General features: G+C 37.6%; 1 protein-coding gene across 1 annotated transcript in view; it reads right to left on the bottom strand.

Annotated features, from left to right (window-relative positions):
• The window catches only part of LOC127956544 (proton myo-inositol cotransporter-like), a 74,900-nt gene that overhangs the window by 7,184 nt on the left and 53,109 nt on the right, over nucleotides 1-14,607 (bottom strand). Inside the window, exons 5-6 of the mRNA XM_052554576.1 lie at nucleotides 6,137-6,300; nucleotides 5,628-5,748 (exon numbers count right to left, since the gene is read on the bottom strand). Of these exons, the coding sequence (XP_052410536.1) occupies nucleotides 5,628-5,748; nucleotides 6,137-6,300 (285 nt within the window). The remainder of the gene's footprint in view (nucleotides 1-5,627; nucleotides 5,749-6,136; nucleotides 6,301-14,607) is intronic.

Genomic DNA, 14,607 nt, shown 5'->3' with positions numbered 1-14,607 from the left:
CAAACATGTGAAGTTTGGGGCAGATCGGACACTGCATGTTTAAGTTACCTGTTGCCAACAGGTGTTGGTATGATTATAACTGATATATTGGCCTTACGATCTGTTAAGGCAAGGACTCTTATCAAACATGTCAAGTTTAAGGCAGGGCCCCGTTTCACTAAGGAGGTTCAACCAACTCTGAGTTTAAACTTGAACTCTGAGTTGACTTACAGTTACGGTTACAGAACAGCTGAAATGAGTTGGTTTAATCAACTCTAAATTGACTGACTCTGAGTTAAGCACGTGCACCACAACTATAAAAAGCCATTATCAATGGAGCGCTGATATTACAGTTCACCATGGCAACAGCTCCCGCCAAAAAGCCGTCTGCAGACTTCAGACTCGATACAAATGTAATTCTTATCAGTGTTATAATATCACAGGTGAAAACTGGCAGAACGCTAGCTTAATGAACTAATAGCTAATCATTTTATGGTATCTCATGAGCAAAAAATATATATAAAATAATAATATTAATAATAATATTTTAAGTGCATTTTTTATCTAAATTATCTGCCAATAAGAAAAATACGGCAGTGGCTATTTACACTAAGTGGAATTAACATACTTTCTTAGCGATAGGTCCTATTTACAGTAGACTAAGTGCAAGTAGCTCTAGATGCTATTTAAAGAAAAAAATGTACAGTGAAATCGTGGTATATTCTATTTACCATTTAAAAGTAGCAGTTGTTTGCAACAGGCTAAGTGTAAATAATAATTAGATGCTAGTTATACTTTATACTGGCAGATACATTTGCACCTCAGTATTGTTACACATTAATAGGATGCAATCTTACCAAAACCACATCGTCTTTACTCGTCTGATTGGTTAACTGCATTAATTCTGAGGAATTAAATTCAGTATCTATCTTACTATGAGAAGTTAGATATGAATTATACCAACAATGCAGACCGTGTTTACTCATCTGATTGTTTGTTTGCATTAAATTCTGAGGAATATAATGACACTTATCTAATTCTGAGAAATTAGCCCTCTCAGTCTATAGTCAGAGCGTTGAACCAGGGCCTAAGGCCGATCTGAGGGTCGTTCAGGCTGTGAGGCCCTCGGTTAAGAAGTCCTGACACATTTCGGTCACGACTTCAGAGGGCGGCCCCTACTGGGGTGGAACGGCATACACTGCATACACGGTGCTCGTCTCGCCTTAGCAGCGGTCCCCAGCGAGCATCGTTCTAAGTATTTTCGTTCCTGTGCGCATAGCGGGGCTGAGACGCTCACTGCCCCTGCGGGGGCCTCTTACACCAGAGGTCAGACTGATTCCCTTAGTAGATTATTTAGCAGCGTGAAAACTACTGCCAAATGTATCTCAGTGGGTCCTGCACACAGTAGAAAAAGCTACCGTATTCAGTTTTCAGTATTCAGCTCTGCACCACCGATATTCAATGGGGTCATTCCGACGATAGTCAGCCCCGGGCAGGGTCTGGCTATGGAACAGGAAGTGAAAAACCTATTAGAGAAGGAGGTCATCGAGGTGGTCCCTCCTCAAGACAGGAAGTCCAGGTTCTACAGCCGGTATTTCACGGTTCCAAAGAAGGATGGGGGGTTGCGTCTGATTATAGACTTGAGGGTCTTAAATCGTTCAGTTATGAGATTGAAGTTCAAAATGCTCACGATCAAGCATGTTGTAGGTCAGACAGTGGTGTCAAAAGTACTGGCATTCATTACTCAAGTAGAAGTATAGATACTAGGGTTTAAAAAGACTTTTGTAGAAGTTGAAGTATCAACTCAAGCTTTTTACTCAAGTAAAAGTGTAAAAGTACTGGTTTAAAAAACTACTTAAAGTATAAAAGTAAAAGTAATGTAAGGGAAAAAAATGCCATTAAGAACAAAAGCTTAGGCAGTGGCACAGGGGCCTATTGTGTACTACCCCACCTCCTCAAAAAACATTTTTCTAAAGGCCATAGGCCATAATGACTATAATGTTATATTAAAATGTTCATGTTGAAAAATTTGGGATGCACTAGGCTTCCTGTTTCAGCCGCATATATGAAAATACAAAAATGGTGTGCACATCCCAAACATCCAATTAGGACGCAGGTGCAAGACAACTAAATGATATAGACAAATAAAGAAGTGAAGTCTGAACACTGAAAACTACTGCTCCAGAGGAATTTAATCAAGCAACGTTTCGACCTTCAGGTCTTCCTCAGCCGCATATATGCCCATTTAAAATGAACGCACTTTAGTACAATGCAAATACATTAAAGGACTAGAGATATGATGACTAGTTGCCAATAAGTATTGTTATGGTGCAAAAAGTCAAACTTCAGAGGCTTGTCATCAATAACTTTTAATGGAATGTTTATGTACATCCATGATTAGCTGCAGGAATCTGCGAGGGCGATGGACAAGAACATTGGTGCAGGCTTAGTAACAATTACACTTGTATGGTTGTCTATTTACAGTAAACATTATAGTGCTGTCAAAATGAATGATTAATCCAAGTGATTAATCAAAAACTAAAACTGAAAAAGAAATCATAATCCTGATACTTTCTTGATTGATAGCTTCTTGTATTTGGTACATACGTCTGCTATGTCCAGTGTTGGGGGGTAACGAGTTACAAAGTTGGTATAGCCTACTTATCACAACTTTGTCAATCGCATCGTCAATCGAAAACGCTAAATTATTCAAACGTCTCGCTACCAAACTACCTACAGTAGCTTAATTTGTGGAGGACGAAGAAAAAGCACTCATTTGGTAAATGAGCCAGTGAGAAATAATAACTTTTAAGTAGGGTCCAGTGCCTTTTCAATACTTTTAAAACGGTACCGGCTCCTAAACGGTGCCTGAACCGATACTTTAAAAAAAAGAACCACAAAAAAACTATGGATAACTTTAAAGAACATTACAAATATTTTAAATAAATCCATAGCTTGTTGTGCAAGTTGTGCTTCCCTTAATCTAAGCCTAATAAATGTATTTCACAATCTGGGTCATTATTTAATACAAAACCACACATAATGTTTCTACTGTATCTCTGTCACTCACTCTGATATTTAGTTAAGATGAGTGCTGTCTGTCACTGTCTTAAATCAGTTCTGTGAATTACTGTATGGTCATTCTTTATAAAGTAGCAACAATGTCGTTTTTAAAATACAGTACTGTGCAAAAGTCTTATGGAAAAATGAGTATTTTCTCCCCAAAAAGGGTTTTAAGCCAGTTATTTATATCTTTTGCTGTAGTGTGTCAGTTGGAAATATCAGTTTGCCATTAATTTTAATAATAATCTAGTGCGATTTTGAATGCACAAGCAGTCTGACAACGGCAAAATGAATGTTTGGAAATGTAAACTGATATTTTATACTGACACACTACAGCAAAATATATAAATAACTGTCCGAACACCATTCTTTTAAGTGAAAATACTAAAGTGTCTAAGACTTTTGCACAGTAGTGTATGTATAAAGTCCGTATGATTAAATTAAGTATATTTAAGTAAGTGTAATTAAAGTATGTGTTCGTTCATATGTGTTAAGGGCTAGATTTTCGCTGGAGGAAACGGCTGTGGTGTGATGAGCGAAAACTTTACAGATGAGAAACCGACTGCTACCTCATGACCTTTTGTAAACTGTATTTATGACAAAGAACTGCACAGATATGGATAGTCTAACAATCTATCGATAAACACACACCTTGTTTCCTCTGTTTGTTTAAGTGCGCATGCGCTGCTCCGTTCGCGGTCTGCGCCTCTGCGGATTGAAGAGCGCGCTGAAAGACGGGAGGAGACCGGTCTGACGCTGGTTTCATGTGAAATTTAAGCGGACTGACTCTGAGGCGATCGGATACCGTTTCCATACCCAACCCTACTTTTAAGAAATATATTTTTTGATAAACGAACCCAAAACTGTCTATGTCCTGGCTGGACTGTGATGTGATTTGTGTCACGTGCAGGTGCGATGGATCGCGTACAGACCAATAGGGTGTCGGAATGGTATATGTTTATACTTCTCATCCAACCACAATCAAATTCACTCCATCCGGATGGCGCGATTTATCTGGATAGGTTTTTTTTTTATTTTTTGTTTTTTTATTAATGATGACAAGCCGGAATGTAAACAAGCCGAAATGAAACAGCAGTAACGAAGCTATTTTTAAAATGTAAGGAGTAGAAAGTACAGATACTTGCCTGAAAATGTAAGGAGTAGAAGTAAAAAGTCGGCTGAAAAATAATCACTCAAGTAAAGTATAGATACCCCAAGTTTCTACTTAAGTACAGTAACGAAGTATTTGTACTTCGTTACTTGACACCTCTGAGGTCAGATCAGGTCCAAGGACTGGTCTGTCACAATATATCTCAAAGATGCATACTTCCACATTTCCATCCTTCCACAACACAGGAAGTTTCTGATGTTCGCTTTCGGGGGCGAAGCTTACCAATATCGAGTACTTCCCTTCGGCCTTGCACTCTCACCCCGCACGTTCACAAAATATGTAGACGCGTCTCAGGTTCCCCTGCACATGCAGGGCATCCGCATTCTCAACTACTTCGACGATTGGTTGATTTTAGCTCAGTCAGAGCAGGTTGCGGCTCGGCATCGAGATGTCGTTCTCACACATATGGGGGAGCTGGGTTTGAGACTGAACGCCAAGAAGAGGGTACTTTCTCTGGTTCAGAGAACCACCTATCTAGGCGTTGTATGGGATTCGACTGCAATGCAGGCATGATTTTCCCCCGCTCTTATCGAGTCAAAGGAGGCCAGTCACTTACTGTCAAACAATTTCAGAGATTGTTGGGTCTGATGGCAGCTGCATCCAACGTGATACCTCTTGGCCTGCTGTACATGAGTTACTCATTACGCGTTTGGTACTCTTTCCCCAAAGCGCATTTGACACAGCTCGAGTTCCTGAAGAGGAACGTCTCTAGGTTACGTATGTAACCCTTTAATTTTCTTAAATAGAAAATCAATCTTTGAATGAACACGCAGAATGACATTTTAAAGTGAAATATGGATTTGAAATACATTTACTCATTTGCCTTCTTATCAGTTTATTACTGTAAGGCAGATAAACAGAATAAGGATTTGGTGAGTTCATTTGGTGAAGGAGTCTTTTTGAATGATTAATTAAAAGAACAGCTCCGTAAGAGCAGTTTGTCTGTAATTTGGACTACATTGGTCACACTATGTGTTTATTTTTGCATGTAGCCCTTGATGAGCTTTTGTGGTGGGTAACATGAGAAAAATTTATAATTAAAGGTACGCCTACCAACAAAATTTGAGAACTCTCCATATTTCATATTTGGACACAAACAACACCATTCTTTCAACAGCCAATTTATTTCTATTCCAATCCACAGTTTGAAAAGTGCTGCAAATACTCTTACTAATCCACTGTACCAAGAGTTGTCACTCTTTTTTTTCCCAAGGGAAAAAACCCGTCATACAGTATAGAATGTCATGGTGATAACAGAAGTCACTTTTGATACGTGCTAAATGACAAGACACCAAATAACAAGACAGCTGTCACTATGAGTGTACTATATCTTCTATAGTGTACTCATGAATTATTTATATTGCCATTGGCAAGAAGCTCTAGAAGATAAACCTGCCCATTAAATCATACTCACAGATGTGTTGTGCAGCTGGAGTTGGGTGTCGTGGGGTCCGTGAGATGTAGTGTAACAGGAGGAGAATGCTGGGCTGACAGGAGGAAGCCAACTGATAGGATACACAGACTCAATACAGTACCTGTACAGAAAGAATTAAAATTCATTATGGCATGTCTAAAAAGGTTTAGAATAGCATTTCAAATAATGAAAAAGTAGTGGAAACTCGAGCAAGTTGCCAGACAGGGAAGTTGCAAAAAGGACTATATTTGTCTAACCGGTTTTTGAGTCCAAGGTACAATGTAAGTATATCTTTCGCATAGTGGTAATTTGTTTTTGCTTTCATTTTAAACAATTACATTACAGTGTCTGTTGACCAAAATAATTTTTTCATATTTCATATTACAAACATATGAACTCGCCCAAGTCCCCCTTAAATAGTGAGTTAAAAAGGCACCCAAATGTTACCAAGAATAAATGTAGAATGTGCTGGAATATTTTCTGCTTCTTCAGGGATGTAAGAATCTTACCAAAGATGCTTCCCAACGTAAGTCTGCGTCTGCCCACCCTTTCAACCAACCAAACGCCCAACAAAGTAAACAGAAAATTTGTGAACGCTGTTACAGTCACTAGCCAGATGGCCAATTTGTCATCACGTACTCCAGACATCTGCAGAATGGTGGCGCTGTAGTACCTATAAACACAGTGTAAAGGAAACACATATATAAGTTTCCTGGTGTTTTTCCAGCCCTTTTTTGTAGGTTACATATCAGGTTACTTTTTATGGATAGATTCCGTTCTGGCTGAAATGCAAGAATGCAGTCACACTGCATTCTCTGTATTATCCTTACAAATAATAAGAACATGTTAGTATGTATTTTTGGACATACAGTACACTTTAGTTACTGCTTCTTCTCTGACTGAGCGAGCCAAACAGTGCTACTCCGCCCACATATGATCCAATGAGATTATGGCCTTGCAACTCTTTCTCTTTCTGGCTGATGTCATCTCAACTTTTTCAATTAAAACTGCCTCCTTTTTGTATCAAGCATACTTACAACTAATTACAACTCAGAAACACAGAATCACTCTCATCTGTGGCATCAGCACTTGAATGCCACATAATGGATGCGAGGTTAAGCGAGAGAGCGACACTCGAGCAAATGTGTTTTTCTCCAGACAAAGGATTGAAGCAGGAAAATATTCATTAACCCAAAGTAAAATGCCATCTTCCTGCTCTCTCTCTTTCACACATTCATAAGGGATTTGCATTATTATATGCTGCCATAGTCTTTCATGCCGGCTTATACAGAATTACCTCGTCCAAGGATTAAAATTCTTTCACTTACTCACCTTCATGTCATTCCAAACTTACATGATTTTATTTCAGAATTTTCACCCTGCTCTTTTCCATATAATACAAAGAGAATGTTGACCAATGAGCGGCTCAAGCTCCCAAAAATAGTCGGTGATTGCAATAGTCTTGAGATTTGGTCTCAATCATTCATGAGATGTCAAAGTGTGCATATTTAAATCACAACAATTAGATTTGACAGCAACAGTGGATGGCAAAATTGTGATGGCAAAAAGTGAATATCAAATGCACTCATTTACAAAGGGAAGATTTGGACAACAATGATGTGTTTGAAGACCGAAAGATACTCTGTGCAAGTATGCATCAGCTGGACTTCATAAATCACTGGCTGCATCCAAAATCTGATACTTTAATATTATATAGTAGGTGAAAATAAGTTTGTGAAAAGAGTATCAGACACAGTGTTCATAAAACAGTTGGAGAAAAGTACCTGGATGACTTACAACTTCCAGCTTCTGACGGGTGCATATGATGGACATTTTACCATCCCATGGGAGAGTAGGTTTTATCCAAATATACAGAGATACAAATAATTCTGCCAATGTTACAGATAATAGATATAGAGTGTGACAATCAAGTTCCAGAAGTAAAAACTGATTTGTAAAGATAAATTACAAACATTAGAGACAAATCTGTTGTGAGTTCTAAGATTGTTAATTGATGGTATATGCTTTTGTTAAGCATGTTAAGTTTTTTTTAAACATTATTTCAACTTATATTAAAAATAATGTGTTTAACAGAATGGATATATGGTGAAAAAGTACATTACCCATGATGCTGTTCAGAAAATTCAACCTAAAATCAACAACTTTAAATAAATTGTTTTATATTTCTCCATTTTTAATTTGTCGTCACCAGTGTTTCATGGGTTTGTAGTTCTTACCCTCACAGTCTAGTACTGACTGGATTGAAGCAAACATTGTTTAACTTCAAATAAAAATAATGTTGCAATTCACTTTGTAACTGGTTCATGGCTTATAATGCTTTAACAAAGACTTTTTAAAATCTCTATTGAGGGAGAAAAAAAATGAATGGAAAAATACTTGAAACTATCTAACTTAATACAGCATATGGTGCCTGGGTTTTTATTTCAGGCATCTAGAAAACTTCTTGTTACCTGATCCAATTAATGCAAGAATGCATGCTAAGTATGTACAACAAAACCGAATACACTGGAAAGAGCTGATGAATTCCACAGAAATCGTGTGGTTTTTCAGTACAAGTAATCTTAGTAGAAAGTCTGTATGTCCACTTCTGCTATTACTAAAGAGAATTTAACAAGAGATACAGAGATTTTGTGATAAAAAAGAACAGAAACGATGCTTTCAATCTACCCGCTGAGACACTCTCTCAGTGTGTAGAAAGTACACATTCTGCTCAGAGAGTGTTGATAAGAAGAACTGCTGTGATATCACACATTTTGGGGTCTCTATTGTTTGGTCTACGGTGTCAGTTTTAAACTAGAAACAATGTTTAATTAGGCAGCAATCCAGGACAGATGGTGTCTGTGTTCGAATTCAACAGAGAGACTTAAAAACTGCCAGATTTGCGGTGGTTTCCTGTAGGAATGGTTACATCTGAAATCTTGAATGTGAAGTGTGAAAAAGTGAATGAGTACTCTGTTTTCTATGTTTGGTTGCTCTAACAAATATAACCATATCTGCCATAACCAACAAGCACTAAAGTAAAACAATATTTAAAAAATTGCATCCACACTGTAAGTTGTTCTAAGTAGCATTTGGCATATTTATTTGCATGACTGCTGAAAAAGGTGGTTAGGAAGGTCTTGTTTAAACTGGTCTTACTTTTGGTCAACTACCCAACCACTACACGTCTTACATTTGGTTAAGTAGACAATTACCTCAAACCTCTTCAAAACCAGCAATACAGACCAACCTTCACGTTTTTCTTGTCTCGGTTGTGTTATCACCTGTTCTGGGTACTAACTGTGTGATTACAAATAATCTGGATTACATAATCAGACTCCAAAAATTGAGTACTTAGAGTATTACATTTTAAAATGCTCATGATCAGATTACAGTTACTTTTTTATGGGTTACATAATTACAAATTGTTCACACAATGGCATTATATTATTCATTATTTATTTTTTACATTTTCCTCTCTAAAAATCTTGTGTCAGTGCATTTAGCTTTGACTGCAGGTTAACAAATAAAATATTTATTTTTATTAAAAAATACTATTTTTAGTATTTAAGTAACTTATTATTTTTATTATTATTATTGTATTTATTATTAGCTTCTTATCAGCTCAAAAACCTACTACAGGTCTTATGTTAAATCAATTTGGGAAACCCTGGTGTGATGAATAAATAAATGTAATACAATTTCTCTCTTTGCCTGTTTATATAAATATGATGTTTAAACGTCAATTTAAAACAAGTTACATAAAAAGTAACCTAAAAGTAATCTAAAAAGCAGTCTGAATACATTACCTAAAATTAGTAACCTAAATTGCATTACTAACTACAATTTTCATCATGTCATTTATAATCAGTACAATCTGTAAGTAATCTACCCAGCTCTGGTTATCACATTTCTAAACCAATTTACCATATGAATCTTTGAAAGCCAGTCACGTTTCACATTAAAGAAAAAAAAACACATATAAAACACAATACATTGCCGTCAATTGTTCATAATGCTTTTTCACTCTTCATGCATTATTGACACCAATATGTCAAAATTATTATACTCTTTTTTACTTTAAATTGTAATATTATATATATATCATTTTTTTTTACCCCCAGCCAGCATCTATCAGATTGAGTAACATCACTCAATTAAAACGCTTGAATTATTTAGCCATTCAACACATGACGTCAAAGGTTCTCAGCTGTGAGACATTGAACATTTAACCAACTTATGAAAAAAGGTAGTTTTGGCAGCTAATGCTAATTTAAACTGAATTAATTCCCACTTTCATGAAGACTGGACTACCGTTAAGCTTTACGAAGACTGTCACGCATCCATTGTGTGTGCCTGCTGACCCAGGCCTCTCTGAGGAGAGTACCACGTTTGCCTAGTTCTCTGTTCACAGTATCCCCTCATGTGTACGTGTTTAAAAGTGATTTAAAAGCATCCTTAAAAGCATCCTGGCTCCATTCCATTGAGTTGATGAAAACTGGAAACCTTTGGTTGCCCTCATCCAACGGTTTTCTTTCTTCTTGAAAAAAAAAGAAAAAAAAATACTCTTTCCTTAATTGTCTCTTCTATTGGCCACAAGCATGCTGGATAAAAACCCTGATAAAAGAAGAAACGGGGAACAGTACCGTAGTTCAGTGATAGAGAGATGAGGTATTGTTTGTGGTAAAAGTGGTGTCAAAGGTCAGGAAATGATAAGAATGAAGCCTAAGCCACTGATGAGTGTTCACTACAAGTGTAGAAAATAGATGTGTTTTATTCCTTGCACACCATGTCAATTGCTCTCTTTACCTGTTTCATAATACAGTGGTTCTGGCAGTGGGTCAGCGACCCCTGTGGATTTGATCAGATAATCTCAGCTCCAGATCTGCAGGTCTTCAAGTGGCTAACACCACCTTCTGCCATTTAATAGTATTAGTACTAATAAATGCAAGATAAGGACACAAAATATCATATGCATTTGTAGCCTGTCTTTAAACTACAAGTGAGCAGAGTGTGCCAAAAAAAAAAAAAAAAACCTTTAGCACCACCCATTCCCTTAAAGCACCATGAACGACGTAATAAAGTTGGTTTACCTACAGTAAAAACATTGATCACGATTCATGACCATTTTAACAAGGCCAGTCCATCACGACCAGCAAAATTACCAGCTGTTTAGTTATTAACCAAAACAGAAACTCGTTTCTTGACTTTTACAGCTTACATAAGCTGGACTGTTGATGCTGATAGTTAAAAGATTCTCAGTGATGCAGAAGAACAGAAAAACAAAACAGATTGACCTTCAGAATTATGCTAGAGCTAACACAGTCACGACTTTGAGTTATCTACAGTGCTGTTAACCTTCATACCAATGTCTCAGCACACAAATGAAAGATTTCTTTAAACACGAAATGGCAAAATCCGTGGACTCATGCCAAGGTGTGAGATGGATTCTCTGAAAATAGTCCAACCACTCAGACATAACGGTGCATGGCAAATTCACCCCAGACTTCTCGATATGAGTCAAGGAATCAACAGAGATGTCAGATTGCGAGCAAAGGGCTGGGGGGAGGGCTCTGATGGTGATAGAATAGAGATAGATAGAGGTAATTGGTGAGTGTTTGGATGAGATAAAGGACTGGTGTGGTTGACGTCTAGACTGGATCTCATTTGAAAGGGCCACGTCAAGAGGATTTACCATTTTTTGTTCTTTTGAGAAAAATCTTGACTCTATAGGAATACCTACAGTCACCTTTAGAACTCAAGGCTTCTCGTTGCAGATCTGGAACATGCTGGAACATGGACATCTTTCTGATGTCAAAAAGATTAATACATTTCAACACAGATGTAGATGAAACATACTAAAATACTCTTTCAGTTTCTTTTCTTTTTCAACATACAGAGCAACCAAGTCTGATTCCTGATTAAAGACTTTTATGAGCCACTTCTTTTCACTTTTACATGTATTGATTTAGCAGATGTTTTTGCCCAAAGTGACTTACAAATTTCTAGTGAATCACAAACACTTAAAAATAACTTACAGCAGATTCTGAATTAACCTGACTCGTTCACTTAACTGAATCATTAATTTCGCCATGTATGCCTCAGTGAGCCAAAAACTTATTTGTCTGGAGTGCGGTGTATAATGAGTGCACGAAGAAGAATATTAACATAAACAGTCTTTAATTAATCCACACAGAAGGTATCCACAGAAGGCAGGAAGGTAAACACACACACAGTTCAACTTTTACTTTAACACTGGATGAGGGAACACAGGAACAGACTAGAACTAAATACATTGGCAAATGTGAATAATTACCGAATCACACTTGAACCACGGGCCACGGTGGAGAGGAGGGAGCTAGGAGCCATGGTGGAGCTGCTGGGTCAAAGGACCGAGGCGGATTCCGGGGCTCAGAGGCTGGAGGCGGAGGCCAGGGATCCTCCAGCCACGATGCCGATGGAGACTATCAGACCTGTGTCGATCCCACCACACAGATTGTGGGCTGAGGGTGAGCAGAGGGACTGCCAGGAGACAGCAGTGGTGATAGTAAGGAATGATGGGGTGGGAGGGAGTGGCTGGGCGGGAGTTCAAGATGTTCAGGGGGCTTAGGAACTGTGTGTGCTGCCCACACACACACCACATGGACACTCCTAGCACCAGGAGCACCAACTATAGGGGAACGACCTCCGTGGTCGTTTCTGGACAGGCAGACAGTTCAGGGCAGACAGAGAGTTCAGACAAAGGTGGAAGAAAAGGGGGTATGTCTGCATATATATTCAAATAATAGTCCACTGAGCACACCCTCAGCCATGTTGCAGTATTTATCCCCATGGCGAGCACTGTAGCCGGCTCTCGCACCTGGTCTGACGTCACTGGCTCTGGCTCTGAGGCGAACCTCAGCTCTGTTGCTCCATTAGGCGAAGGCTTATCGGTTGCGGCAGGCTCGGGCTCTCCATCAGTGGTGTGCTTCGACCCTTGCTCCGTGCAGTGGGGCTTCATCTGAACGCCTCTGATTTGTCAGTGCATTCATAAGTTCAACATAATCATGTATGACTTGTTATAATGCGGAAAAATAAATATGATGAAACAAATAAGCCATAATATTAATTAGATAGTATTACTATCTAATAATATTAATAATTGCAAATTCTAAAAAAATAATTGGTATCATCAAAAGCATCAACCACAGGCGATACCTCTGACTATCATCGATACAAGATACTATTGTCAATCGGCACAACCATACTTACAAACTTTCAAAATAACAAGTGAAGTTCACCCTCTAAATCCAAGCACTCAGGTTGCTTTGAAGAGCATCATTTTGGATTAAGTATGTATTTGGACCTTAGTTTCAGTAGTCATGTCAAAGCAGTAACTAAATCAGCAAACTATCAGAAACTATTTTGTTTCCAGTCAAGACTTGGAGAAACTTGTTCATGCCTTTATCAGCAGCAGGGTGGACTATTGTAATGGGCTTCTCATCGGCCTTCCCAAAAAGACCATTAGACAGCTGCAGCTCATCCAGAACACTGTGATTGTGGCTTACCCTCATTGATAACTCCTTGACAATGGTCAAGTCAGTAGTCTTTCCCATAATTGTGGTTGCATGTTCTAAACTAGCCCAGGAGGTACCCAGTATTTTTTTAATTAAATTACAGAAAGTAAATAAGTTTTCCATGATATTCAAATTTTTTAGATGCACCTGTTGTCTTTTTACATTTTTTGTTTTATTGTTGTGATTTTTCTTTTTCTCTTTTATGTAAAACACTTTGAATTACCATTGTGTATGAAATGTGCTATATAAATAAGCCTGCCTTGCCTTGCCTTTCTCACACACACTATACGGCATCAGAAGCAGCATTATAATGACTCAACAAAACACTGACACTGGATCGTGACTTCACAGAATGTCACGATGACTAGCATCTGTATGTGTGTGATTAATTATGCAGTGGGTATAATCACTCATCACGAGAAGGTTGGTGTCAGTCTTGTTTTAGAGCAACAACTATACCATATACTGTACACTATATATGTACTACATACAACTATAACCGATCTGACATTATCAATATTCAGAGATCATAGCTATAGTCCTGTGGGAAATGATATGACAGTTTGTCAAAGGCTTTAGATCAGGGGTTCTCAGCTCTGAGAGGTCCACTTTCCTGCTTTAGCTTCAACCTTGATCAAACTTGCCTGCTAAGAACTTTCTTATAATCCTGAAGATCTTGATTAGCTTGTTCAGGTGTGTTTGATTAGGTTTGGAGCCGTACTCTGCAGGTAAGTGGACCACGAGGGCCAGAATTGAGAACCCCTGTATTAGATCCAAGCTTAGCTCAGCTGTTGGCAATAAATAGTTTCTTAAAAAAAAATGTCTTGTGATTTGTGATAAAACTAGTTTTTTTGAGTTTTGGATGTGACTTCCTTTGACTTCCTTTTTGCCATTTCCTGGAGGCCTCATTTAATATGTATTTACTACCATACAAAAAAAAAAAAAAAGTATAGTTTTTTTTATTTTATACATATAGTTGGTGATGGATTTCTATACAAGAAACCACACAAAAACCTCTAGGTGGTTCTATACAGTCCATCAACAATTTATGATATTAGTGTTTATGATTGAGCTATTTTTAATTTCACTGCAAAACATATTTTCTTAGTATGATAGTCTTGTTTTCCTTTACAAACATCAAGATAAATTTACTTGAGATGGCAAAATAATTTAAGTTATTAAATCTTTCTGAATTTTTTTTTAATGATATTTTAAAAAATTATATTTTTAAATGATATTTTGCGTCATGGTACTCTTGTGAAAATGCGTCAAATACTGACATGGAAGAGAGGAAATTGTTGAATAAAGTCGTTATTTTTGTTTTCTTTGTGCACAAAAAGTATTCTGATAGCTTAATAAAATTAGGGCTAAACCGCTGATGTCACAGAATATTTTAATGATGTACCTTTCTGGGCCTTGAACAT

The sequence above is a fragment of the Carassius gibelio genome, chromosome B4 (genome assembly GCF_023724105.1).
Source record: "Carassius gibelio isolate Cgi1373 ecotype wild population from Czech Republic chromosome B4, carGib1.2-hapl.c, whole genome shotgun sequence".
NCBI classification, from domain to species: domain Eukaryota; kingdom Metazoa; phylum Chordata; class Actinopteri; order Cypriniformes; family Cyprinidae; genus Carassius; species Carassius gibelio.
This window is presented reverse-complemented; position numbering and strand designations above follow the sequence as displayed.